Below are 27,904 nucleotides of genomic sequence, written 5' to 3'. Positions count from 1 at the left end.
CTTTCATCACTGAAAATATCGTCACTTGGGGTAGATGATCCTGAATTCGCTCGCGCGAGTAAAAATACGAAGTTCATGGCGAGGCCCATCTGTGTCCCAACCGAAGCTGAATCCCAATCCCTTGTTTCCAGTTCTTCGGATAGCCAGAGCAAAAAGTCCATGGGGTTGATTGCAGCCATGACACGCTCCCTGAGCGGCTGCCGGCGAACTAGGCGTGGCATGTTGAGCACACTGCAGGGTATTGACTCCTTTGAAGTTTTGTGTTCGCGATCGCAATACCAGGGAGGAGAGTCGTGAGTCGGCACTAAAGTAATAAAGAAAGAAGAGGCGGCTACTTGGCCGATGTTGTTTACTTTGAACTCACTGTTGCTAAGGACCAGGCCAATTCTTTGTTCACTACGGAGTAGCCTAGTACAGTACCTGCCTGAAGCTGACCAGTAGAAACTTTAGTAGTGGAGGCGGCAGCATCCACCTGACGTGGGGATCAATGTACCTCAGAGAGGTGCCTTACTTGCAATGGTCAGAGCTTCCAAGTTCCCAGGCGGAGCGGAACTTCAGGCGCCGACCTCTTCGTAGTTAGTTGTAACGCTAATCATCAACTCAGCGCCATCAACACCAACAAGAGGGACGTGTGAACACAAGTCCAGATCCATCAAGATGGCCTCGCAAGCTGATTACAAGGACCGTCAATTCCTTGCGGTCATCGGCGACGAAGTATGAGCTGCAATGAAGGCTCTTTGTTCGAAAGCTTGCGCTGACGTAGCGCTCATCTAGGACTCCGTAACAGGCCTGCTTCTCGCGGGTATTGGCGTGAGTATCAATCGCTCAGTCCCTTTCCACAGGCTAACTCTATTCAACAGCACGTAACTACTGGCGCCGATGCTCAGAAGAACTTCCTCGTTGTTGATGGCAAGACTGATACAGCTGCTATCGAGGCCGCGTTTGATCGATTCACCGAGGATCGCAAAGATATTGGCATCGTACTCATCAATCAACATGTCAGGCAACGTTCCGATCAAATTTCGCCGCTGAACTAACTCTCCTGAAGATCGCCGACCGAATCCGACATCGCATTGACACGTATACCGCGGCTTTCCCTGCCGTGTTGGAGATACCAAGCAAAGACCACCCCTACGACCCTGAGAAGGATAGTGTATTGAGACGAGTGCGACGTCTTTTTGGAGAGTAGGGGAAATCGTTTCACTGGGCGCAAGGATTTGTTTCGGAATAATGGAGCGAGAACGGTATAGAGGCAACAGTGAGCATGGCCGTACATGATTTGAGGTCGGCACTGCGTTTTTCTTCTTCTTCTTCGACTTCATGTTATGCAGAGCAGTTCCTCCTACAGAGATGCAGAGGAGAGCACGATGCAATGGACTCATTATCAATATGCTAAATAGATCTAAAGCCGCTGCAGGTTGCCCGGGAAGAGCTAGAAGATTCGCCAAACCAAACGTTAACCTAGAACCCCATGAGTACGTGCCCAACGATAAGTCATGCCGCCATGTGTATGTTATGAATGCGCCATAATCCCAATCACAGATCGCTGCCGAAAAAGCCCTTGCTGCTACGAGAGAAAGTGACAGTTGCAGTGAGGCAGGTAATTTGGACATCATCGGCGGTGAAGACGTCGGCCAGAACAGTATATTTGCCCTGAAGCGAATTAGAAACAGGCGTGGGAGAAGCGAGGAATAATCACATACCGGAGGGATCTCAGCAGGAAGGTCTACAGTCTTGGTGATCTCGACTTCACCAGCCTCGACGGGACACTTCAGGTCGACATTGCCAATCTGCTCGCACAGATCGGCCTTGGTGCTAATGAGGCGAATAAGTCCATACTTGACAGTCAGAAGAACATAAGCATCCTGCTCAATCTTCTGCTTGACTATGCCTTTAGCCTTGATCAAGAGTTCCTGGCCGCTATTGAGATGTTAGCTTCTCATGGTTGTGCAAGTATAAGCAGATGAATCGTACGCTTTGGGAGGGTTAGGAGCAAGGTCGACCTTGTCAATCCTGATCAGGTCGGCAGTATGGTCTCCAGGGCACAGTTCAAGGGGAGAGTCGCCAGGAATCTTGAGGTCGTCGCTGATAGTGACATCGGGAGCCTTGCCATTGAGAACGCTCAAAGCAGCTGCTGGGGCCAGGCATGCCGTCAGACATGCGGTGACAGTAGAGAATCTCATCGCGCGGGGTTATCTCGCGAGGTTTGATGGGCTGTGGGATACGGTGATGTTTGCGAAAACAATACGAAGTAGTAATTAGATGATGGAAGTCGTGTGAAGATGATGAGAGAGTCGTTATCAGGGCAGAATGGTGGATGGCGACTGGCTTAGTGTTAGAGTGCGTCATGGGACTTATCCTCCACTTTTTGGTCTAATGACTGGTCGAGAGCGGCTGGGAGTTGATGCCTTACCGCCTTGCAGATGACCGCGGGCCGCATCCGAGTGCACTAAGAAGTTACGTACCTTACCTTATCATGGAGGCAAAAGTCTAGAACCAGATAATTGAATCAAGTCTAGAGCATGGAAAGCCATTATAATAAGCGAAGAAATGAGTTTGTATGCCAGCCAAGCAAAGCGTAACAGTGGCCTTCGAGTCAATTATCATTTTGCAATATCATCAGAGTCAAAAGCTTACCACCTGCTCCTGCTTGTTCTCATGCAGGTTCCTGTCTCAAGTTTGCGGAGGTGGAACATTCAATGTCGAGTTGCAAGCCCAGCCTCCTCACTTTCCAATCACATGGAGCCATTCGAGCTTAGCTTTATTGACCGACATACAGCCTGAGGCGCAAAAGTCGAAGCCTCGTGCACGGGCCATGCTATGGGATCGTATATATTTGCGGTTTTCTTCCAACTTATTTTGAACTCTTCATACTTACCTTGCCTCAGGAAAGCCAGCTCAAGAATTGGCCTTTCTAGTGTAGAGGGCCTGCATTGCACACCCGCGGAGTCACTCTACTCTCTATTGTCCTTCGGGACCATAGGGGGCGGAATTTTTGATTTATTACCGTCCTTCATTGTGATCTGCTGCTTGCGGCGGGCATGAAGAAGGAATATGCGAATCTGTACGCGATTGTTACTCTGACGATTTATCGCGCTTGCTGGCTGCTTCCTATCAAGAAGAAGGAAGGGCGGGCCTCCCAGCGATTATGGCATGTTGCTGTTTTGGTATGTCACAGCGATATTCCACAAGAAGGACCTCGTCAGTGAGTTACGGTGGGACGCGTCGGTTTTGAGCTGGTTGCCTGGTGTTGTTATTGGCTCAAGGTGTATAGCTCAGCGGGAGCTTAATGGCATTTCCATGTTTTGGAGTCTTGGATAATGCGTATTTTCATGCTGACTTTTCCCGACAGTTTGACCCCTGACCTCGAGTCGATTTTCGTCACTAGATATCGCACTGACTGGACCATGCCGAGGGAACACAAGATAACTCGGGACGTATACTATAGGAAACAAAAAAGAATTGGCCCAATTTAGCAGAAACTTCAACGAGTCTTTAGATTGGTGAATTTTGGCATCACAAGCCAAGTGAAGTTTTCTTGCTCCCTGATGCTGTGTTACCTCTGGTGCAACTTTCCCTACTTCTGTACTCTGTACGTGTGAGTCTTTGAGGCTAAGGTTTCGTCACGACGGGGCTAGGGGGGCAGCGAGGTTTACCAGTTCGGAGCAAGAAAAGCCACCTTTGGCTGTTGGTACAGGCTTCGCGGTGACTGCCACCATTTACCAAAGACTCAAGCTGTCGAGTTCGAAGAAAGCGGCCACAGGAAGATGCAAGATACCTGCCCAGGCGGCGCTCTGTAAAACAGATAATTGTGTTTGCCGCAGTTCAGCGTTGCACTCGCATCGTGTACTACGTACAGGCCATTCCCATGCCCTGGTCATCCAAGCATGGCCATTGGGTGCGAATACGGGCAACATCGCGAGACAGACACGACACGATAGTGATGGAAACTTGTTGCATATATTTCTAGATATCTTGAACAGACCGTGGGGCGAGCACATCGACGTCTCTAGGAAAGCCATTATCGAAATGGCCCAGTTTTTGTTCCCCTCGACGTATCCTAGAGGATTGGCAGAAGGCATAAACCTCATATCCAATAGTTACCTTCTCGACAGGCGTATCCGGACAAGATTAATGTGGTATAAACAAATGCATGCTTTCCCATTCGCGCCCTTCAGTCATTATAAGGAGTCCTTTTGCATCTCGGGCTTCCTGTTCAAATGTCACCTTTGACAAAATACAACGCGACAGTCGCTCTTTTGGCACCAAGCAATTTGCACGACAGTGATGACGCGACGGATACTCCGTACGTATCATCATTATCACGCAGTCAGCTTGCACCACACTCCAGGTTATCATGGAATCTTTCACAGGCTCCTAACACAGATTCGTATGCACAATCTAGTAATGAACTTGGAACAGCCTACACTGATTGGCTTGGAGGTGGAAAGCCTGACGGCAACAAGGATATGCCGTCCTGGTTACGCACTACCCGTCCTCGCATACAGTCTGAACAACCTATTGTCTGATATTACACTGTGCCAGTAAGCTACGAATAAGCTCTTTTGTGAAAGCAGTCCGGTCTGGATTTCGATATTATTCATCCAGGTTTGGAAGTGAATGTCGTGGCTAAGATCATGATGTCTTACACTCACGTCGGGCGACCAAGCTTCTTTTGCGGAAATATTTCATTCTTCTCATTTCAAGCAAGGCTCTACTCCGTACGCGGCTAACAACGCTTCCTTTGCTCTGTAGATAAAAATACTTCTAACTTGGGCACGGTACGGAGTATTGCTCCTGGGACTTACCTCGGCGGCCTCAGGTTAGCTTCGCACTAACTTAGAATGAATGGTTTCTCGTTTCACCAAGCGTAGATTGTTTGTGGCGGGTGCCAAATTTCAGACACCCCACTCATCCCCACTGCGAGTCCGCCAACCACGGTCATTTCTTGTGAGGTAGCTAACCCAGCTTCAGCTGTCATCTGCTGTTTATTGCCTTCGGCTGGCTCTGAGACATGCTCAGGTTACGTGCCTGATTCCCTGAAAGTGGCCGTCGTTCATTTTGCCTTTGAAAATCTGGTGAAGCCCCTCCCGACTCCTTCGCTTCCCGTTCATACCGAAATGCTCAACTCCTAGTGTCGGCCCATCACCAAAAGCAAAATCAGAAAGCATAGCAAAGCAGACTCGATAGACTCGAAAGACATGGCTTTCTTGTCTTTGTCTTGCTTCCATCGCCGTTCCTCTTACACATTCTATCTCAAAGGATACTCGAGTCTCAACGACTTACTCAGTGACAAACAATCCCCTGGCTGGCTACGCCAATGCCAACAAAAACTCGCCGTACGCAATTTCCAGCAGAAACCCTCCTCTCCCCTCCGCTCTCTTGAGTTTCCTTCCCCCTCCTTACCTAGCCCTGTGCTCAGGCGCAACGGCAGCGGGACAATATTTGTTGTTAGTGCCTCAGGCCAACAATGCGCCCTGCGTGCCCTGTTTCCTGCACTAAGAGTTCCCCTTATCCACCGCCAGTCAAGGTTTGGTCTAGCGCCAAATTTTGGTTATTGTCTCGTCTCTTCTCTTCCATGTCTCTCTGTCTTGTCTTTTCTTTGGGGGGGCCACTGTCACTGGAGTGGGAGTGTCCCCGTTCCCTCACTCGCACACTTCCTTCTCAGGAACTTCTGCCCAATCCAGCCCAGAAGCACCAGGAGAGGATACCAAAAACGGCCCAGTGGCCCATTCGATTTTTGGCACCCTCTTATGCTATCGCTGCTGCTTCTGCGCGCCGAGATTGAGTGGGAGCCATCAAGAGAATGAGACGGGAAGCGTGAGCCGCTGATGAGGTGAATACCAAAGGTACGTACTCTTGTTTTCTGCCCTTCCATTACCTTACCTGAGGTGCTCTCCTCCCCCTCTTAGCCAACTGGAAATGGAACCCCAGGCAGGTCCCAGGCCGGTACCTCAGTACCAGTACCAGCCCAGCCTACCACCAGTGAGCACCACACCAGCACCAGTACCAGTACCGCACTTGTCTTGAAGCACTCCCGGGCTTGTCGCTCCTCCCCATCCTCTTTCTTCCCATCACCCACCCTTCTTCGTGCAGTCCACGATCTTCAACCTTCACTTCTCATTATCTCCATTCTGCTTCAAGCGCTCCTTGTGTATGGATTGTGTTTGAGTAGTCTCAAATCTTATTTCTCTTGATTTGCCAATCGAATTTTGCCACCTACACACTTAATCTTCGTCTCCGCGCTCGACACCTCGACCTGAACTCGTCTCAACCCTGCCGTGACCGATCACAACGAGTTTTGCGAAAACACAAACCGACCGACCGTGTCCCCAACACGCCTCCGATTCGCGTCTACGCTTCATATTCGACGTCTCCTTGTCAACTTGATCACCTCTGTTGACTTCGTTTTTCCCGTTGTCGCGCCGCTGACCCTCCACCCTTTGTGTCGACGTCTCGACCTGCCTCGAGTCTCTAGTTCGACGATTGCGATCCCTGGCGGTCGGAATACGATCCACCATTGTCCTGCCGAATGAGACTTCCTTTGATCACTCTGGTTCTCGACTCCTTCTTACGGTCTCCCCGACGCGCCATCTGAACGGCGTCGTCATGCTCCAAAGACCGCGACAATAGATTAGACACATACCCCCTCAGGTGTTCACTACGTTATCTCTAGCACAGATTATGACCGACAGACCAGCGCCGCTGTCCACGCAGTCTGCGACTCCTAGCCAGATCGCCCCTCTTACTCTCTCGGGCGCAACGCCTAAGGACGAAGTTGCCCAACTGAATGAGGTAGCGGAGGAAGAGCCATACACTATCAAGTGTATATGTACCTTCTCTGTCGACGATGGAAACACAATTTACTGCGAGTCGTGTGATTCGTGGCAGCACATCGACTGCTTTTACCCTGATAATCGAGAGGAAGCTGTACGCGAAGATTTTGCACACTCTTGTGCAGAATGCAAACCGCGCCCTCTCGACCGTCAAAAGGCTTATGATCGTACACTACGCTTGATAAATGGAGCCACGGACGAGCGTGCCGACAAAAGAACAAAAAGACCACCTTCCAAAAGCCATAAGAAGAGATCGAGGCCTGCGGATCTACCAATAAATGGCCATGCGAGTCCGCAGGAAAATGGAAAGAATGGTCATTCTGGAGATCATCCTCCTCCCAAAAAGGCGAAACATCGCTCATCACACTCTGTCAGTTCTCAGGCTCCCAAACGGAGCCCTTCATACGGAAATGGCCGATCAAATACTGCCCACCCTCCCAGTCCTGCAACTACCCCTCCCGACCTTCCCGATGATTTTCAAATCCATCATTACTCTGAAAAGTTCTACGACCTATATAATGCCAGGAATGTCCCCGAGTCACGGAACAATGCCTTTGCCAGTCTTGCCATTCCTACTGCGCTATCTCGCTGGCTTCGCGAACCCAATACGATGCGGAGTGAAGTTGGCAGACGCCATTCGGAAGTATTCCAGAAGGCTCCCTCGAACCTGGAAGCCAACAAGCCTAAGCTTGAAGTCAGTGATGCAACACGAACACTGGACGATGGCAAAGCTCTCAGGTGGAGGTTTCTCAAATCAAGTACACCAATCGAAAAGGATGTACCTCTTGTTGAGCTGAATGGTGAAATTGGGTTCCAAAAGGACTACTGTGCTGACCCTGTCAACCTCTGGGCAGATTTATCTTCCCCTCTCCCATTTGTCTTCTTTCACCCTGTCCTCCCTTTGTACATCGATACAAGGCAAGAGGGCTCTCTTGCTCGTTATGTTCGCAGGAGTTGCAAGCCCAATGCTCAGCTTGATACATATCTTGCTGATGGAAGCGAATACCATTTCTGGATCGTTAGCGACAGATATATCTCTGCCAACGAACAAATCACTCTGCCCTGGGATTTTCGTCTGGAGAAGAGTGTGGATGCGCGATGGCTTCATCTTCTTGGCCTGAGTGACGATGACTCGACCAACAACACGGAAACTCCGGTAGATGGGACAGAATACATGGCAATATCCAATTGGATAGATCGAATTCTCTCCGAATACGGCGGGTGCGCGTGCGACCTGGATAATAACTGTGCATTCGCACGATTTCACCGTCAGTATCTCTTCGGCAAACCTCAAGGACGTGTGCCAGCAAAAAAGAAATCAAGAAAGCCGAAAACACAAGCCATTTCCCCAATAAACACGGGGCAGACTGCCACCAGTCGAGCCACGAGTGAAGGCCACGTTGACGATGCTGGGGATAACGATAACAGATCCCAATCCGGGTCTATGCGAAGCAAGCCACCAAGTCGTGACCTTACACCTCTTCGCCAAGGATCTTTCGACCAATTGGGCATACTGACTGAGCCAACGGATCGAGACAAGCGGAAGGTTGCCATGGTTGAGGATTCATTCCGTCGCATGGAGCAGCAACAACCCTCGCGGAAGAAAAAGCGAGTATCGGATGGTACTGGTTCAACATCCTCGAAGTCGAAACATCGCAATGGCTCAGTTGCGTCTCATAGTAACTACGTGGATGCTGGGACTTGCAGAAGCCACTCAGGATCCCCTGCTAGCTCGTCTCCGCATATTCAGCAAAGGCCGTCAATCTCGAATCAAGATGCCGCGGCGACTCCATCACGCCAATCTTCAGCTTCTCCCAGAGGAGTATACTGTGATGCCGCGGTGCAGACGGACCCTGTCGAAGGCGCCTGGTTTAGTGGGCCACATCAATCACCTCGTCCTAAGAAACGGATAATTTCGCTCTCGAAGCGACTCCTAAATAGCCGCCATAAATTCCGAGCTGAAGGAGAGGATCTGCGCAGGCGATCATCTGCTAGCCAGGTATCTAATGGCACCATCATGGAAGTTGACTCGCCTCTAGAGCACGAGGTAGTCATCAAGCGATCGGATTCAGAATTGCCACCTTTGTTTTGTGCACCGGGGGACACACATATGGCAGATAACTCCTCACCAACAACGACTCCTGTACTAGGATCCGCTGCGAGTGACACATCGACCAAGACAAAGACTCCTGACCTACGTGTGCAGCTACCTCCTGTGCCAGCATTTGATAGTGCAGGACTGGGGATTCACAACGCAACAACGCCAAAGTCTGGTGGTGTCGGCCACTCCCCCCTCTCAGGTCCATTGCCAAGTCCATTCGCTCCGCCGGCTGTAAACGGCGTTGGTGCCCACCCTAGTCCTGTTAAGAAAAAGTTGAGTCTCAGCGACTACACCAAAAGCCGGATGAACAAAGCTGCTGGGAGAACAGCTGGAGGTCACGCCGTTCTCAAGTCTTCTATCTCAAGCCCTGAGGACACCAAGGTTGATATTTTGGTCGATCCCCCGTCGATTGAGAAGTCGGCGGAGACTGTGATCTTGGCTCCCGTAGCCGCTGCTAATGGGTCTTCATAAGGGATGATGTACCTGTACGTTTAATGTGTCAACCGTTTCAAGATTTTCTTTGTTGTTTCGTTTGGAATTGGGGATGACGGGATCAAAAGCCTGGAGTTCTTTCCTTTATATACACTGGCTGGTACGTCAGATGATTACCCCTTCGATTTGGTGTTTGGGGAGGTTGTGGGATTAAGGATGCTGGGATTGAAGGGTTCTGTCAATCGAACCCTGGCATCTAAATATGGGAACGGCGCACCAGGTATGGTGCCTACGGGTCATGAGATTCCTCCCAAGGGAGGAAAAGCAGAGATGTTAGGTGGTCCTTGTTCGGGATGTTTTTTTGATTGATGTCCAGCTGAAGAGGGGTGGCCATGAACCAAGTTAAGCGAAGAGTAGGATGGAGTAAATCTCTTACGGAAAGATGCTGAAGGAGTCGTTGTATGTAATTATAGGCGTCAATCCTACTTGCACGTACTCACGGTAGTCATGTTGCATTGCCCTGAACGATGAGAAATACACCCCTTGAAAGATTCAACGAGATTTTGAACTGCAATCTCTGATGGCATGGAACCAAAGGACAACGGTGATATTCACAGTAGGCAACACGCATTCCGTGGTATCGCGGTTATTATTCTAAATCATAAACTTTCCAACCCGTGGAATGATAATCTATCTGGACAGGCGGTACGGTTGTGGCTCCGAGAAAGGCACACACAGCCCCTTTTCTTTCTATGTTAATATTGCGCAGCAGTCCCCCAGTTATCTTCCTTAAAGACCAACAGTGCGAGACGATGCCTCACAAACAGTCCAAAGAAACCAGCAACAAGTTGGAGCATGGTAATCTCCAAGGCCAATCGATCTTCGCGGAGCGGTCCCCGCCAGACAAGCCAGAGGTTGAGGATGGTAAAGTTGCTTGTCTCGACAAATTGACCCTTTTCATCGATTGTCACTTTTACCAGGCGTAGCTTGTTGAGCAAGTGTAGGCCCTGGGCGACCAAGGGATGGGGTTGACGCTCGGGCGACCAGGGAGTCACAGACGGCTCCATGAGGCCAGACCGGGCATTGAAGTGAGGAAGTCGGTGGCGTGGGCAAGGGATCAGACCAAAGACCTGGGGGCATGAATAGAGGAAGTTGAATATTTGGGGGACAAGGAGGAGTCCGAGAGTCTTTGAAAAGTGGCCAAGGATACCGACAACAGCAAAAACCATGCCCGAGAAGTAGCAGTAGGTATCCCCAACAAACACCTTGGCAGGATACCAGTTGTGGAGGAGCAAGGCGAACGAGACGCCTATCCAGGGGAGGAGGAAGTAGAGTGAGAACAAGTGCGAGTCGGTAGCAGGGTGAGGGTATGGCGTAAAGAGGTACAGGCAATCGTTGAAGACGAGGAGAAAAGCAATGACGATGCATTGCGAGACTTCAATGCCGTTTATGCCTGCCAGCATGTTGATGCTCTGAGGGCAGAACATAGCAACGCACGCCATGTAAACATAGTAGAGAAACCCGAGATCAACGAGCTCGCCGAGATACGGCTGAAGCTGAAGAGGCAGGACAATAGAAGTGACGTCGAAGTCTACAAAGTAAACGACAAGAAGAGGGATGGAAGCCAGGCCGGGAATCCACCACTTGTGTCGCCAGCGAATATCGAAGAGATCATCACCAATACCGAGAAGTGCAATTGTTTGAAGGGAGATGATGGCACCCAGGAATGACGCAAGCTAGGGACGAGGTCAGTAAATCACCAGACATGACATGCGTGCATGCATGCTTAGTTTAGGTACATCTGCGCACCTTGTTGTGTGGAAAGCGATGTAGAAAACGGCCCTGGTTGACGTGCTGAAGCTCAACGACGACATCGCGGTTTCCACCGCCACTAGTCGCGGCAACAATGTCCTTGTAGAAGGGGAATGGGATGAAGACGATGACGCTGAGGAGATAGACCGCAGCGCACACAGCACCCATGCACTCGGGGATCTCGGCGCGGTTCACCTTGCTCATGTCGCGGCCTTGGAAGCCAGCACGCATAAAGGTAGGGCCTAGCCAGCGGATCATGGCGAAGCAGAGCGCAAAGGCGAGAACCGACAGGGCCAGAGACGCCATGAGGGGCTCGCCATCACCATGGAGGGTGTTTGCGAGGACCGCGAAAGCAGCTGCGGAAACGGTCGAAAGGGTAAGTGTTTCAGAGCGAGAGAGTGAGGTCATCATGGTTGTAGTCATGATGGGCGCGGCTTTTGGCGTTGTAGTATTAGTAGTAAGTAGGTACCTAGGTAGTACGTAGGTGCGCGATGACGATGATGATTGATTGGGCGATGCGTAATGAGTGTTAAGAGAGCATCATGGAAGACGATATTGGGGAGAATCGCCAGCAGAAATGCGGCTGCTATGGATTGTCCAACACAATGCGCTCCGCTACCTATTAAAGTCTCTAGGTAGGTATTGTTAAGGTGAAGCTTGGTGACACGTTGTTACACTGCGGAACACGGCCGGGGTGAATGTGGAGTGGCATGGCATGGCATATGAATTACCTACCTTACGCGGAAACACGTGCAAAATAAATTAAAGAGATTGATACAAAGATCAACACCAGGGATTATCTATCTATCAATCCGTGTTTGAGACTGCTCTTGTTGAGATTCATGCTTCTGAAATGAGTCGGTCAATAGAATTTCGTCCATCACCAACGTCTTTAGCCCAGAATACATGCAACATAATAAGTAATCATTGATTCATTCGCTCTCGAGGGTATATCGATATCGCTTCCGCCTTGAAACCATCCATGTACAAGCAAATGATCAAATCTAAGGTAAGCGGAGAGTTCCTATCCCACCCAGTATAGTAAAACAAAACAAAGCAAAGCAGAGCTGAGGCATCTGACTGCTAAGCCCATCATCAGTTAAACTCCCAGCTGAATCCATAATCCAAAGCGCCTGTGTCCGAAAAATCGCAAGGTAATCATTCCATCTAACTTTTGGTGCCCAGTCGTCCCTTGTTCTTTTTGCGCATGTATCGGGTATCTCTTGTACAATATTGTTGTCGTTTTTAAATCTCCTTCACAAAGCCCACCTCTACCAGACTATCAGGGTCAATATCCAAATTGGCCAGCTTGGTTCGTGAATTCTCTCGGATCCACAAGAATGCTTCAAGTGCTACCCGGCGTAGGATGCTGGAGATACTCCTCTTTTCTGGCCTTTGCACCCGCATAGTCTGCTTGCCCATGAGATAGACAGTTTGTGCTTCTTCGGCGGCCCGCAGTGCTTCAAGCTCTTCTCGAAACTCTGGCGGCATGTCATTCTCATCAGGTGGGAAAGGACCTCGGGTAATAAAAGTCATCAGCTCGTTGACAATCGTAGGCGCCAAGTTCGGTGTGAGAACGTCATCCATGTAACCATGTCGCAGAACAATACGATAGCATGAAGGAATTTTTGCTGTAACACGCGCAATGACGAACCGCTGGTCAGATGGAACCGTTGGCTGAGAAAGTGGGCGCATGTGGAAGAAGACGATCACCTGTGGCCTCGTCTGGAACTTCCGAACGAACTGCGAGAATACTTTGGGGATGTGATCACCACTCCCGCCCACTTTGTCGAAAAATATTCCGAGTCCTGGAGCGACCATTACTTGTCCGCCTCCAAACTCAGGTGAAAGCCTCAGCCTCGTCGAGCGCAGAGACCCTTCACCTTGGATTCCCCTTGCTATTGAGTTGTTCCTCGAGGTACTCCGAGAGGACATGAGGAACTCTGCCGGGTCCACCATGTCCCTTTGCTCTGCTTCCCACTGCTGTTCTTTTCCCCATCGCCAAAGCATGACGAATGAGCTAAGGATGGCGGACAGTACCAGCGCAAACCAACCACCATCGGGCACCTTGTTCATTGCTGCACTGAGATAAATGCTGTCAAGGAGGATGAAGATGAGGAAGCCGATGAGAACAACGATTGACGAGATACGCCAGATGATGAGTGCCACTAGTGACACCATGCACGTTGTAATAAAGCTAACGATAATGACACATGCGCCATAAGCATGACCCAAGCTCGTTGTCTAGTTCAAGTCAGGTCAGACGAGTCCGTTCCAAGGTGACACAATGAGGCTGGGTAACTTACATTGTTATAAACCGCAGTAACCACAACAGTACCGGTCATGAGCAACCAATTTGCTAGTGGCATATAGATCTGGTCGTGGAATCGACGGCTGGTGTGAACAGTCTTGATGTGAGGAAAGTAGCTGAGCCTCATCAACTGAGAAATCAGTTGGAAAGAGCTGGTGATCACGGCCTGGCTGGCAACAACAGCAGCGAGTGCGGCAATGATGATACTGAAGTACAGTGTGCTTTCGGGAACAGTGCGAAAGAATGGGTTGGTAAAAGCCAGCCCAGTTTCATCCTGTGAAATATAGGCAGCTTGGCCACAATATGTGATCAACAAGCATGGGAATGCCAGGAATAACCATGAAAGCTGTATGGCTCGCTGCCCAAAAGCACCCAGATCTGCAAAGAGTGATTCAACGCCGGTGAAGGCGAGAAGCAGTCCACCAAGAGACTTCCATCCATCAGAATCGTTTCGTATTAGGTATTTGAAAGCATAATGTGGACTGAATGCTTTGAGTACGGTATGGTCGTACAAGACAAGATTGTATATGCTGATGGAGAAGTTGTAGAGGAGCCAGACAACAACGACGGGAGCGAAAGAGGTGCCAATTTTGGACGTGCCAATGAACTGCAGCAAGAAAAGCGCAATGAGGATCGCACACGATGTCCCCACGATAGCTGGTCTTCCCAGATCAGGTCTGATGACCTGAATCCCTTGGACGGCGCCCAAGACGGACTGGGCTGGTGTAAGAATGCTATCGGCCACGACCATGGAAACGCCCAGGACGCCAACGATCTTGAGGACGCTCTGTGCAACCCGGCTACGTTCCAGAAAATCCCGGGCCATTCTCCCAGCGGGTGCGAGTTCGGCGCCCGTCTCACGATCGAGGCGCACAACAATTCTTTCTGGGCCATTGGGATCGACGCGGGCAATATTGGCATATCGAGCAAGGAGGGAGTAGAGAGCAAAGGTTCCTCCTTGACCATCGTCGTCGGCTGACAGGACAATGAAACAATATTTAAGTGTTACGATGATGGTGAGGGACCATATGATTATCGACAGAGCTCCCACGAGGTCGTGCCATGACGGCTGTTCGCTAAAAGTCGAACTGAAAACATAAAGGGGACTGGTGCCAATGTCGCCATACACAACACCAGTAGTCTGCCAGGCGAGCCATAATAAGACCGCGCCCTTATACGTCTTTTTCGAAATGAGAAAGTCAGACCTTCATTCACAACGTCGCACATTTATTCCCATGGAGCCAGGACCTACCTGCTTCTTGTCGCGACACAAATCCTCGTGCTCGATTCGCTGGGCCTTTTCCTGGTCATGCAGGTCGCGGGCTTCGGGATCTGTAGGGGCGGCATCCTCGCTTTCTTCGGCAGCCGCGTTGACCCAGGCTTCTATTCTCTGGTTGCGGGCATTGTAGGAGATCATTTCGATCTGAAGGCGGCAAGATAGGTCACTTGGTGACGCTGGGTCCAGGGCCAAAGGGCAAAGGCAAAGAGACTAAAACCTGGGGCTCATGCTTATATACTCGGCCATGTTCTGACTACCTTACCTACCTTACCTAGTTTCGGATAGGATGGTGGTGGATAATGGCGAGCCTAATCCTAGATGAGAACGCCATGGCTAGGCGAAACTGGGCTTCCTGGTCCACTCTGCCAACAGCCACAAATTCTCGAGACTCGTGGACGGACGGTGAACATCTTTTCAACTGCCAAGACGTTCATTGGCAAGTGTCGGCGGTGCTGATAGGCCCAGGCGTACTCGGATAGACCATCATGTCTTGAGCCTCTCCACCGAAGCTCAAGAAGGGTTTGATGGTCCGTTCTATCTGCATCTGCGTGCTGAGGAGATGCACGCATATGCAGGCTTGAGGCTGTGTGTGTCAAAGAACCCAATTTTCCCCTCACTTGCAGACGGCTATACCCACGATGTCGCCGAAATGCTGCTCACGCTCGACTCAAAAAGATTCGAGAAACTGTCAAGGGGGGGGCCATTCCCTGGTAGTTACTTTGAGTCAGTCCAATGACGTGCCGACATCCATCCAGGTCACCCTGACATCCTCCGATCTTGTACAGAGTACGGACTACGGAGGACCTAATAAGCGTTAGGAAGTGCGGGGGGGTAGTCGAACTGGTAGACTGGCCCATGAGCACCTGTTGGAGATGCTAGCGCGTTGCATTCGTACCAAGCGCCAAGACGCTTGGGTGTCTCTGCTCTTTGTAAAGAGTCTTGGCTGCTTATTTATTGCATATGCTTTCGTAACAGGGTCCTTCATCGGTCGTCCGAGAACAAGTTGATCGGCTTACCGAGTCTTTCCGTATGACACTCGAGTCAGCTTTTGGTTGTATTTGTTGTGTAGCATCATGCACAACAGAACCCCTGCTAAAAGTACTCGTCAGTTTATCAGCTTTAGCCAGTGCCCCACGTGAAAACTTGAGAGGTTTTGGAGTCTTGGAAGTCTTACGTTAAATAGTGTGATTGCAGTTCTCTCATGCCAGGCCAAGACTCAGTCTCTATACCTACTACCGTCTTGTATCGGGCAATGCTGTACGGAGTAACGGTGCATTTGCATGTTGCGAAGCCATCCCCACCATCATCACCACCACCATGTGCATGCAATCAAGAGACCGATGCCAATGGCTGCGAGTCTGAAACTGACCTCCGTGATAAGTGGGTGTGGTATAAAAAGTGCCTTCCTCTCAAGGCCAGTTGCATCAAACATTGGAGTTCGTGATTACCTCAAAGTCACGATCGCCATTCTCGATGCCCTGCTCTGGTACGTAGGACCTTTGGGTAACCACAAAGGCTGGCCGCTACTGGTAGGTACTTCAAAACCCCACAGATGCGGAGAAAAGAGGCGCCTGCATGACGGCGGACGGATGAAGTTGTATTTGGGTGGCCAGTTGCTGGCTTTCTCATTCGTAGGTAGAGGCATTCTGAACTGCTTATCAGAGTCAATTGGCAATCATGCCAAGACTTAGACAGCCATTACAATGTAGACGAGCATGCTATGATATGTACTCCGTAGAGTCTTTCACATTCGATGCTTGTGGATTAGTACTTAAGATAGACTGCTAGGGTAGTATTCCGTCTTTGATCACTCTTCTACCATCTTGCCCGTAACTTACCTACTGTAGGTACCTATAGTACCTAAGTACCTAGTAGCTTGTACTCCATAAAAGCCGATTACTCATGATATCTTACCTGTCGCTCTCATGAGTTCTCTCGTCCCTACTAGATGATATACAAAGCCAATTCCTAAATTCCACCAAAAGCAAAACCGAAGCACCTATGATAAACTTAACTCTGTACACGAGGCCGTTTCTGATATCACCAACAGGAGCACAGCCCGTGTGTGCGTCATGGGGATTGCCAAGATGAGCTCCAAGAAAAAGATGCATCTAAAAGCCGTCTCGGCATTAATTCTCGTCGTTCGGTTCTAAGGTATCCTGAAGATCCACTATACCCCTCGTGGTAAGAACTCAAGTTCTACGGGAGGAGTTGCCTGTCGATCCCTAAGTACTATGGTGCTTTATAGAACCCGATCAATGACAATAAGGTACCACCCAGCAAACATCATCTTCACTACTAACCCGTATCTCCTTGAGAACATGGGTACCGACTTTCCGCTACCCTCTCATAGTGTATTCATCAAAATACCCTAGGAAGCAACTTGGATTAGAGCATTCAGGAACTGATTATATGCCCCTGTTTCTATTAAGCACCGAATTTCCTGTGCATAAACTCACCATCTGCACTAAAAGATGGCCCATACCATTTTCCTGGGGAAGTGTTCATCAGGTATCTGGTTCATGTACGGAGATGCGGGCGGAGATTTTACGATGAGGCGTGTATTCGCCAAGTCTTTCCAGACTGCAACCTGCAAATATAGTACCATCAGGAGATGCCAAGTATGTGACTATCAGATGAGAGGCCTCAAACCAAGTCCCATGTAACAAGGTACGACCAACCCATTGCGCATCTACCGAACTTGGCAAGGAATTCTTTGCCTGTGACTCCCCTTGCATCTTCGCGGTCTCCGAACTTTGTGAGAACAAGCAGCCGTACCGACTTGCCCCGAGGCCCGAGATCGCTTGCATTAACGTCAAGCCAATACCAGTATCCATTTGTTTCCATGGGTATCATCTCTTCCTTCTGACCATCGCCTCTGGGAAGGCAGAGGAGCACCAGCCGCTCTTTACCGCCACACATCCTTTCTGACCAGTGCTCGCAAACCTTTGAGTATTGGAATCGCACAACCTCGCCACTATCAATAGGTATATGCCGCTGTTTCGGCTCTATACTGGACTCGGCGATGCCCTCTTCAGCTGTGGCAGAGCACATTCCATGGGGCTCGCCATCAATTCCTCCAGTATAGTAGTTTTCCCACGTGACTGGTATGCCGTCCGCCCTGAATTGATATCGTGATTCGGACGGGAAATGTCTGAGGCCAAAGTTCTCATTGGCGTTGGTGAATTGCAGAGGAGAGAATTTGGGCTCGTAATTTTGCCCACTTACGTGTCCGGCACCCCAGCATGCGTCCAGTAACTTCCAGTCACCACCATCGATTCGCACTGCGTTCCAAGCATGTCCTGTTGGATCTGCTCTAGGTGGACGCTCACCCTTCTTGAGTGGAGTGTATCCAAAGCCCTTCCCATGACCGGTGACGACCACACACTCTAGGCCAGCTCTGTTGGCGATCGCTTTGTATGTTTCCGCATAACCTGCGCATACGGCTCTACCAGTAAAAATTGTATCTTCAGCCGTCATATACCTCACATTATTGCCAAAGAATGCGGCGGTATCATAACTAATGTTGTGATGGAACCAAGTAAAGATCGCTCGCGCTTTGTCAGTGTATGAGGGGAATGGACCACAAAGAACCTGAGCCAGATAACCCACTGGGTCATCCCTCGGCACAGAATCTCGAGGATACTGCGCAGCTACAGCATCTGGATCGCTCCAGTCCCGGCATATTAGGCATCCGTATACTGGAGCAGATGAAGTGAGAGCCCGCGTCTCAAACGCTTCAATCTGGGCGGCTGAGGGTCGAGAAGAGAGCGGCACTGGCGGCGGTTCATCTCCCGATTGCGATTGGCCTGGGATCGGGGGCCGTGTGGGCAGTGCTGGCTGGGAGTCCTTGGGTTTGTCCTTGTTGGAAAACCCAAGTATCACGGGTGTCTTTACTTTCGAGTTCACCGGTGTTCTAGGGGGCAACTTTCTGGGTTGCGGCGCCGCTTGCGGTTCAGGTGTAACGTCTGCTTGTGGTTTTGCTGGGCGTGAAGGCAGCCTTGGTGGCAGACTAGGTCGAGCTGGAGGTGCAGGCTCAATGGCCCGTGGAGGCTGCGGTGACGGTGGAGCACGGTTGGGTTTCCCTGCCTCCCTGACGGCTGCCTCCTTTTCTCTTCTTGATGGAGGAAGTTTGGGGAGACTTGTGGGATCATAAGCAGGTGGCAACTTATAGCCAGCTCCATCAGAGTTGACACTTGTCACTGATGATGGAGGCCTGCCCGTAGATAACGAAGATATCGCCGAGTTCTGCGATCTTTCTGACGAGCCAGAGTTCCGCCGCACTGTTAGACTAGACTGCGTTGACGGTCGCCTTGGTGGTAAAGACGGAGCGGACTGCATAGTTAGGGTCCGACTTGGGAGCGGAGGCGGGGCTCGTTGTTGGATATCATGTTGACCATTCTGCGCAGTTAATTGTGGTGTCGATGCTTTTCGCGCAGGGAGAGGAGGAATCGCTGGATTACTTTGCGATAGTGTTGACGTGGTCGAAACAACTGGTACAGTCTGGCTTCGAGTCTCAATGGCTGGGCGGCCAGGAGGGGGGGGAGGCGGCGGTCGTTTGCGAACTGGTCCGGGACTTTGGCTTGGGGCACCTGTGAAACTCTTTTGTTTGTTGAGAGCAGCAATGCGCTCAGCTAGAGTGTTGAACTGGGGCTCCTCTGTGTCGGCCATTTTGATCCTCTAAGTCGAAAGCAAAGTTTCAAAGTTTTCGTATTCACAAATATTTACTGACACGGGAGGATCAAGGCAGTGTTGAAAGGCACGATGATATGATCTCTTGGGCTGGGAATGTAATTCTAAAGACTCAGATGGTGTATATAGCAAAGATAGTAACGACAGACGTGGAAGATGTCAATAAGAACGACAGTCAGAGTGAGCATGAGGATGAGGATGGAAGAAATACGACAGACGATGGAACGAGTGACTGATGGGTGCCTGGGTTGACCGAAGCGCTGATTCAAGGGGTCCAGAGGGATCGAGCATAGCCACACAGCCCTGCAGGTGGAACCTGAGGGCCGCAGTTTAGAGGGCGGGGAAGAGTGATAGAGCACCAGGTCCACCAACTACAGTTTCATGATGCTCTTAGAGCCAACGTTCGCTTTGCATCAGACTTGGAGAGCTGTTGGTCGTGATTGCACTGACCGTAAAATATACGAGCATACACGAGCGTTAAATTATTTAATAACTGGCTGTTGTACTCGTCGTTCCACACAACAGTCTGCCCTCCAACCATTTGATGACTTGGCTCTCGGCAATTATGTGCCTAGACCCAGATACTTGTGATGATCGTAAGTAATTGAGATATTTCCCCTTTTTTCTTGCTCTGCCACGTAATCAAAGTCAAAGATCAATGAATTTTCTTCCATATGAGACCAGTCAGTGCACACAATGTGGTTATTACAATTACATTAGTAGGGTACAATATCAGCGCTCAACGACCACGTCGTTGGCTCGCATAGTCAGCCTTATTTAGAAGTAATCCATGCAGAGAATGATTACAGTGATCAGAACACCGTGCTTCAAAATAGAATGGAAGGGACTCAGCCTGGCTACATATGTTGGCAATATCTAGCAAATAGGTGTTTTCTTGCTTAGGACCTTTGGTTTTATAAAATCCCATCTTATAACTAGTATGGAGAGAAACAGAAGATTTCAAAACATAAAACGAGACACTAGACTAGGGATGCTAGGCTAACGGTGGGGGCGTTTTCCCGACAACGTAGATACGCTACCCAAGGACTAGTGGATGTCTGGACGGACGGGAGATCTAAGGCAACGTTAGTCATTAATTGCGCCCAAGAAACCAGGATGCGGATTAGGGAGATGTAGTGTTTCATGTGGCCGTGATAACTTGAGGCTGATAGACTGACAAGCAGGGGTCTCATAGTTGAAGGGCATAGCATCACTTGAAATAAACCTTGGAAGTCATATTCACTTCCAACCCCGGCTTCAATTATGTGTCGTCTTGGTTAGTGTGCCTTTACCGCAATTACCTACTACATAGAGATAAAAAGAAATTGCTGAGGTAGATAGATATCCTATAGCAAAATACTCTAAATTATTTGCCAGAACTGAATTGTCATAAAGTTGATGTGTATCAACTTTAAGGATCAAAACTTAGTAGGAGTCATACTTCGTGCTCTACGGCTGTTGGCTTTCTCAATCAAGTTGCTGGGAAAAATGCATAGCAAGTCTAATGTTGCCACGTGTGTAGGATGAAGTCAGTGAAGAGTTTGTGTAAGTCCATATTTGGGCTCTTTAACGTCAGTAGCAAAGTTAGCTGTCTCTGTTTGTGACTCATATAGAGTTAGTATCTCTATAGCAGTGACAACTGGCATAAGATATATGTAGGTGTCCAGATGAAGTGTCTGAAAGCCATTATCTCTGGTAAACTCAATTTACTATAGATAGGTAGGAAAGAACCCATAGCTAGGTATTTAAAACAGGATTCTCTACCTAGTTTCGTGATTCTGTATAAAACCGTCGGTGCCGTTAACATGCGCTGTTACACAACACCATTTGACTGGTAAAGACAAATTAAGCATACAGGCACTTTAGACGTTAAAAAGGTTCAGATGTCACCAAACTCCAACAGCTAACTGAAACACGTGCACTGCTAGGAGAAACAATATATACAACCTACTCAAATCTAGGTAGGAAGGCAGTCTATCTATCCGCCAGGCCATCGATTCAGCGCAGAAAAGCCAATCTTGAGGTGCTGGCAATTAGCAAGAGCTGCTATACCGTACTACCCACGGTAAGCTGCTCCACTGAGCAATGCGCACTGGGTCAGAAGATCCTAGCTGGTCATCGTTGATCCGCCCCGCACTAGTCGCCATTCACAGCCAACCAACGACCAACAATTCAACTTCAGCTAACGTTACCCAGAACTTGAGACTTGCGACTACGACCCCAAAGCGGCTCGCGACTGATTTGACTGGGACTTGCTTGGATTTGCTTCTCCTCATCCTTGCCTCGTTTTTTGTTCCATTCCCTACTCAACCGAATGTTTCTATCTTCGTACACGTCTCCCTATCCCAATCGTCGCTTTGGCATCTCTCTCATCTCTTAGGCCCCAGTTTATAGCCTCCTCTTTAGCTCCTGCTGATCGACGCTATCCATTCGAGCACATCCTACAACGGCGCATCTGCATGCCCAGCGCATCGCATCGCATTACCCCAGTCGCATCGCGAACTATCCATCCATCCGTCGCATCGTCTGTTGAGACAAAGGTCGTTCCACTGAGGGAGGACCTTCTCCTTCTACTCCTCGATCTATTCATCTGCTTCATTGTTCTCTCCTCGCCGTTGAGTCAGCCTAGTTGCCACGCTGCCCCCGCTCGATCATCATGGCTGCGGAGGCCACCGGCAATGAGGCTGCCACCCCGCCCAAGCGCAGACTCACCTTTCTCGATCTCCCAGCTGAAACCCAGCAGGACATCCTGTCGCATGTTCGTGACTAGATTCACAATGCTGTACCTCGTGCGACATTGCTGACGACCCCACAGTGCTCCCAGTCTGAGTTGATATGTTGCGCTCTTGTATCTCGGCACTTTCATGAGTTGGCATCTGCGCAGCTCTATCGTAGCTTCAACATCCTCTTTCCTGACGACGACGATGTGAGGTTCGAATCCCCAATCGATGGTCTCGCGGGTGGCCTTGACACCTTCACTACGAGCGAATACAACTACGCGAAGCACCTGAGAGAACTATCTATGGATACAGTGAGCACTGGTGTGAAGGCTGAGCATGCATACAAGCCGTATCTGTATAGTGCCAGTTGTGGCAAGTTCCTTAATACTTTACTCTATCTGACTCTTAAGAAAGCCAAGTCACTTGAATCTTTTAGGTGTGTTCCACAGCCTTCTATATCTGGTTTCTTGGAAAGTCCTTGATCGCTAATTTTCTGGCCAGGTGGAATATTCGCGTTGAGTTGAGCAGGCCGGTCTTTCGTGAGCTTCACAAGATCAAAACTTTGACAAAATTCCACATTCGCCTCCAAGCCGGGGATACTTACTACACCACACCACCTCCTCTTCCTCTTAGCATCGACGCTCTACCTCCGGCCTCAGCTCACTGGCCAGATATTCCCCCTCCTCCGCCTGGGCCTCCCCCAGGGGTGTTTTCAGCCCCACTGGCCGGTGGCATGACATCTCTGCCAGTCATCACCTCACCACCTCCTCTGTTGCCACCGTCCAAGCAATCCTCCAAAGCAAAGGGAAGTAAGCGAGACTCCGTGACACAGGAGCCCCCAACGCTCTCGGGTTTTAAAAAACTGAAAAGTCTTTCCGTTCTCGATATCGACAATCTTGAATTGGTGACGGAGCTCAAGACTTGCGTTCGAAATTCTTCCGCCACACTTACCGAACTGCAACTTTCTCTTTCTGATAGTCTGGGCCTACAAGCTAGACGACCGCCACCTGACTCGGACCCAGACGATTCTGATGTCGATGATGAGTTTCAAGTGGTTCCCGTTTCCCAGAACACCAGCTTCGACGCTAGTGGCCCTGCGAAGACATTTCGCTCCCAGGAAGAGCGTAAACTTCAAGAGGGCATATTGGGAAGAATATTTGATGTCGAACCCTTTATTACCAAGAAGCCTGCGCTTATCCAGAGTCCTCGCGAGGCGGCAACCAGTCAAGAGGATGGTCAAGAAGTCGACACTAACGACAGTTCAGAAGATCCTCGTGAAGAATTTGTGTCATCTATCCGCAGTGTTTCAACAAGACTCATGTCACATATAAATGGCACTCGTGACTTCTCGACAGCCCAGCAGGATATTTTGGACGTGATTGAAAAGGCAGCAAGAAAATATGTGGATTCATGTGAGCTCCCTTCTCAGTCAAACAACGAACCGTCCGGTAGCACCTCAGCGGCACCTAAGAACGATGAGGAGCCACAGAGTGATGAGAGTGGTGGATCGAAGCCAACGATAGCGGAATCAAATTTGACCCCATTGTCTAAGAATAACGACCCAAACAATGATACATCACCGGACGATATCGAAATTGAGCATCTGGATACCATAGATGAGTTGGAGGTGGATTCGGACGAACAACAGACCAAGGACATTGGGCAGAAGGAAGTAGCAGTCAAAGAATCAGAAACTCCAGAAGCAGTTGCTGGTCCTTCCGGCTTACCCTCGAATACACTGGATGCTAACTCAGACCCATCAACGACACCAGGGCTGAATAAAGCACACACAAACTTGGATACACAGCGGGTGAATTATGAGTCCCTACTGTCAAATCTACAGCAATTGCAGGACGAGAACGATGCTTTCATCCAGAAGATCAAGGCGATTCGTGTGCAGGGTACTGCTGCTGAGTTGGAACAGTTCAAGGACTCCGTAACACAACTAAGAGAACTAAGCCATGAAGCTGAACATATCAGAGGCGCGATCAAAACGACTCATCTCGAGATCAAACATATCGAGGATCAAGTCTTCGGAAAAGTTCAAAACAACGATGGCGAAAAGTCACGACGCTCGATCGACGAATACCTGCGAGACACTCGTGGCATTGCACTAGAAACACTGAGCATACATCTCATACCTGTAAAGGCATCCGTTCTATCTAGAGCTATTGACCTGAAGTGCATTAAGAACCTGACCCTACTTAATGTTGGTAATCAGGGCCCAATCTGGACATTGCTCTCCAAAGAGAACAAAGTCTCTCCATTGGCCTTAAGGAGTGTCTTTACCGACAATGTTTCGACTGCATTCCTCAACTGCATGTCCCAGCTTGAAGAATTACACGACTTGTTCTTATTGGAGCGAAGCGCTAAATATAAGCCCGAGAGTTTCGCACCACGAACTACCGTCACGATCGACCAGATCCGTCGGCTCGTCCTAAAGAAGCACATGCACTCACTCAAGAGACTCATGATCAAGGACGAATCAAACAGCAGCACCTGGGATGCAAATCAGAAGGCAATGATACTTATTTGTAACCGTGGTGTGCAGCTCGAGGAGCTGGCTCTTAGCATGAATATCCATGCAGTGGTAAGTTGGTATTATCAGAAGTCCGATCAGTCACTGACACCAATATTAGCACGCCTTCATGCAGTATTTCGCTGGACTAGTCAACCTGCGTGCTATAAACATCCTTCGATTCAGGAATAACGACACGTGTATATGGGTCATGCGGGAGATTCTGAACTTCATCGTGGATAATCTCTCTCACCATCCCGAGCTGAAGCTGGAGTGGATCGCTATGGAGGACGATCGTCTCGACAGGGTCATTCGCCCTACGGACGCAATTGAAGAAGGGGAGAAGAGAAGAGGCAAGGGCAAAGAAAAGGCTACGGTTCATCCACATCACAACAGCAGCAATCTGCCTGTGCTACCATCCTGGGGTTCCGATAGCGAAAGTGAGGACGATGATGATGCCTCGAATTGTGGAAAGAGGCTTCGACTCAAGACTGTCGGAGTCCTGCAGTTCTATGAGGTTTGGGGCGTCAAAATTTTTGATAAGGAAATTCGATCTGGTCGACTATGAGGTTTAGAGAAACCTCCCAACTGTGGAGTTGCTTTTGGTGACAAATGCTACCCAGGGTGTGATAGCAAGACGGCGCTTTGGGTTTTTGGATCAGGGTAAACTGGATGGGATAAAGATGATGATGGATAAATGGGGTCGGTGAATCTGGACCTGCATGTAACTTAAAGAGCGTCACTTATTTTTGCACTTTACATCAGGCATCTACAGCTTCTTAGTGGTGACTAGAGCAACGCTGAACCTTGATCTAGCTGGATGAATGTCATTGGCCGCTTGTCTTCATGAATCTTCCCAGTACAAATAGTCTTGTTCACATGTAAGGAAAATACTCAAAAATCCTATAGGATACAAATGCCACCCTTCAGACTTGTATAGAGCAGGGTGCAAGGAATAGTTCAAAAGGGATTCGGCACAATGGTATAATATCTCCAACAAAGCCGAAACTGGGTTGGTGAGCTATAGGGTAGCCAAAGCTTCTTTGATGCAAACATTTGGTCACGATTCCATACTCAGAAGGGTATGAAACTCGTGATGAATGAGCAGCACCATGTAAAATGATAGTGATACATAAAGAGATTTTTACCTTGGACTAGACGTAAGCATTGTCATGAGAGCAATATAAGAGTGACAAATTTTGAATTTGACTATATTGTTACCAATGTTGTATTGCATAGCTCAGGCATTATCTTGCACTGGTTCTCATCTCATACACTATTTTTGTTGGTCCGCATCATCAAGAGCAACTCCGTAACTTAATCATTTCGCCGTGCCTGATTCTAGGTCTGGTACACTCAACAAGTACACTGCCCTTAAAAAAAAGAAAATCGCGTATAAACCCTCGGGTGAGGAGGCAGGTATCTAAACTAAAGGATGTATATTTACAGCCTGGAGATGATGGCAGCGGCGTATTCGTTGGTCTTGGCCTTGCCGCCGAGATCACCAGTGAGAGCCTTGCCTTCGGCAAGAGTATCGAAGATAGCGGTTTCAATGCGGGAAGCGTGCTCTGTGAGCCCCATGTGTCGCAGCATCATGATGGAACTGAGGAGGAGGGCAGTAGGGTTGGCAAGGTTCTTGCCAGCAATATCGGGAGCGGAACCGTGGACAGCCTCGAAGATGGAGCACTCGTCACCAATGTTTCCGGAGGGGGTAAGACCGAGGCCGCCGATGAGACCGGCACACATGTCGGACAGAATGTCACCGTAGAGGTTAGGCATGACAAGGACCTTGTCGTTGTAAGGAGTGGGGTCAGTGACCATCTTGAGGCAGCTGTTGTCGAGGAGCTCAGCGTCGAATTCAATACCGGGGAAGTCCTTGGCAACCTCCTGGGCAACCTTAAGGAAGAGACCATCTGAGAGCTTCATGATGGTAGCCTTGTGGACAACGCGGACCTTCTTGCGGCCAATGGACTCAGCGTGCTGGAAGGCGAATCGCAGGACACGCTCGGAAGCCTCACGGGTGATAAGCTTGATGCTCTGAACGACGCCATCGACGACAACATGCTCAATACCAGAGTATTCACCCTCAGTGTTCTCTCGGATCAGGACGGTGTCGACATTATCATAAGGGGTCTCGTAGCCAGCGACGGATCGGCAGGGTCGCAAATTAGCGAAGAGGTTGAACGTTCGTCGGAGAGTAAGGTTCAGAGAGACATGTCCCTTGCCAACGGGGGTCTTGAGAGAGAGATGTTAGCCATTTGGTCATGAGAGAGACGCAGACCGTGACAAATTTGCGGTCATGGTGACGTACAGCGAGGGGACCCTTGAGGGCGATCTTGTTCTTCTGAATGTTCTCAATGGCAGCATCGGGGATGGCAGTCTTGCCGTCCTTGATAATGGGGGTAACGTCGACAGGCTCCCAAGCAATGGGGGTCTTGAAGAGACCGTGTTAGCATAACTGAACTGTTTTTGTTTGGTGCGACTTATGCGGGTGGGCGAGTTGTCATGACGAACCTTTGCGGCGGCGAAGATGTCCTTGACGGACTGAGAAATCTCGGGGCCAATACCGTCACCCTCGATCAAGCTGACCAGGAAGTTGCCCTGCGCGACAAGTCAGCAAAAACATCTCCTCAATTGACTGAAGCCAAGCATTGTGTTGAGCGAGACTGAGTTATTTTATCTCGGCACCTTGCTCGGCCCAGCCGAGCGCTAGGATCATCCAAAAGGTGTTTTATGAGGGAGCGCAAAACGTACATTGGCATCTTTGGTACCGTTGTACTTGGCGACTCGTTCGCCAGAGGTCGAGTAGCATCGGTTCTGTAGAGAGGGTGTAAGCGAATGCCCATGTTGTGCCCAAATTGCATCCAATGTTTGGATAAATTTGGGGTAGTTTTGGTGGTGATCTCATACGTAGAAGATAGCGGCGCGGGGGGTAGCAGCGCGCAGGGCTTGCCTGGAGGCGGGAGTTCGGAGAGCTCGAATGGCCAGCATTATGAAGAGGAGCGAGCAGAGAGACTAGCTAGACAGAGCTGGAGAAAGAAGAGGCAATGTAAGGCGAGGGTTGGAAGAGAGGGTGAGGGTATAATGGGAAGAGCGTGACAAGAAAGATCAAGAAATAGAAAAGAGGAAAGATTAACCCAGGTCAATGGAAGAAAACAACCTCGCCCAAACCCAACCACAACCACAACCTACCACAACCACAC

At 49.6% G+C, this 27,904-nt stretch overlaps 8 protein-coding genes across 8 annotated transcripts; 3 read left to right on the top strand and 5 right to left on the bottom strand.

The window, feature by feature from the left end:
• Positions 1-657: 657 nt before the first annotated feature.
• On the top strand, positions 658-1,189 carry FTJAE_4518 (v-type proton atpase subunit f; the record flags this gene model as incomplete). The annotated part of the gene is made up of 4 exons (XM_037350931.1): positions 658-714; positions 775-810; positions 861-998; positions 1,049-1,189. The coding sequence occupies 4 exons, from the start codon at positions 658-660 to the stop codon at positions 1,187-1,189; spliced, it is 372 nt and encodes a 123-aa protein (XP_037208483.1).
• Positions 1,190-1,536: 347 nt separating this feature from the next.
• FTJAE_4517 (phosphatidylglycerol phosphatidylinositol transfer) lies at positions 1,537-2,183 on the bottom strand (the record flags this gene model as incomplete). The annotated part of the gene is made up of 3 exons (XM_037350930.1): positions 1,537-1,653; positions 1,704-1,920; positions 1,975-2,183. 3 exons carry the CDS (start codon positions 2,181-2,183, stop codon positions 1,537-1,539), a joined length of 543 nt encoding a protein of 180 aa, XP_037208482.1.
• A 4,501-nt stretch (positions 2,184-6,684) lies between these two features.
• FTJAE_4516 (SET3 complex) lies at positions 6,685-9,408 on the top strand (the record flags this gene model as incomplete). The annotated part of the gene is made up of 1 exon (XM_037350929.1): positions 6,685-9,408. One exon carries the CDS (start codon positions 6,685-6,687, stop codon positions 9,406-9,408), a length of 2,724 nt encoding a protein of 907 aa, XP_037208481.1.
• A 716-nt stretch (positions 9,409-10,124) lies between these two features.
• On the bottom strand, positions 10,125-11,604 carry FTJAE_4515 (UDP-n-acetylglucosamine-dolichyl-phosphate n-acetylglucosaminephosphotransferase; the record flags this gene model as incomplete). The annotated part of the gene is made up of 2 exons (XM_037350928.1): positions 10,125-11,105; positions 11,179-11,604. 2 exons carry the CDS (start codon positions 11,602-11,604, stop codon positions 10,125-10,127), a joined length of 1,407 nt encoding a protein of 468 aa, XP_037208480.1.
• Positions 11,605-12,426: 822 nt separating this feature from the next.
• On the bottom strand, positions 12,427-14,909 carry FTJAE_4514 (potassium uptake; the record flags this gene model as incomplete). Its single annotated transcript, XM_037350927.1, has 3 exons — positions 12,427-13,425; positions 13,488-14,633; positions 14,745-14,909. The coding sequence occupies 3 exons, from the start codon at positions 14,907-14,909 to the stop codon at positions 12,427-12,429; spliced, it is 2,310 nt and encodes a 769-aa protein (XP_037208479.1).
• Positions 14,910-17,417: 2,508 nt separating this feature from the next.
• Positions 17,418-19,442, bottom strand: FTJAE_4513 (disulfide-isomerase precursor; the record flags this gene model as incomplete). Its single annotated transcript, XM_037350926.1, has 1 exon — positions 17,418-19,442. One exon carries the CDS (start codon positions 19,440-19,442, stop codon positions 17,418-17,420), a length of 2,025 nt encoding a protein of 674 aa, XP_037208478.1.
• Positions 19,443-22,119: 2,677 nt separating this feature from the next.
• On the top strand, positions 22,120-25,269 carry FTJAE_4512 (uncharacterized protein; the record flags this gene model as incomplete). The annotated part of the gene is made up of 4 exons (XM_037350925.1): positions 22,120-22,221; positions 22,279-22,619; positions 22,685-24,773; positions 24,823-25,269. 4 exons carry the CDS (start codon positions 22,120-22,122, stop codon positions 25,267-25,269), a joined length of 2,979 nt encoding a protein of 992 aa, XP_037208477.1.
• An 875-nt stretch (positions 25,270-26,144) lies between these two features.
• FTJAE_4511 (isocitrate dehydrogenase (NAD)) lies at positions 26,145-27,692 on the bottom strand (the record flags this gene model as incomplete). The annotated part of the gene is made up of 5 exons (XM_037350924.1): positions 26,145-26,936; positions 27,013-27,135; positions 27,216-27,302; positions 27,456-27,518; positions 27,612-27,692. 5 exons carry the CDS (start codon positions 27,690-27,692, stop codon positions 26,145-26,147), a joined length of 1,146 nt encoding a protein of 381 aa, XP_037208476.1.
• Positions 27,693-27,904: the final 212 nt, after the last annotated feature.

The sequence above is a fragment of the Fusarium tjaetaba genome (assembly GCF_013396195.1).
Source record: "Fusarium tjaetaba strain NRRL 66243 chromosome Unknown NRRL66243_c0000086, whole genome shotgun sequence".
NCBI lineage: Eukaryota > Fungi > Ascomycota > Sordariomycetes > Hypocreales > Nectriaceae > Fusarium > Fusarium tjaetaba.
This window is presented reverse-complemented; position numbering and strand designations above follow the sequence as displayed.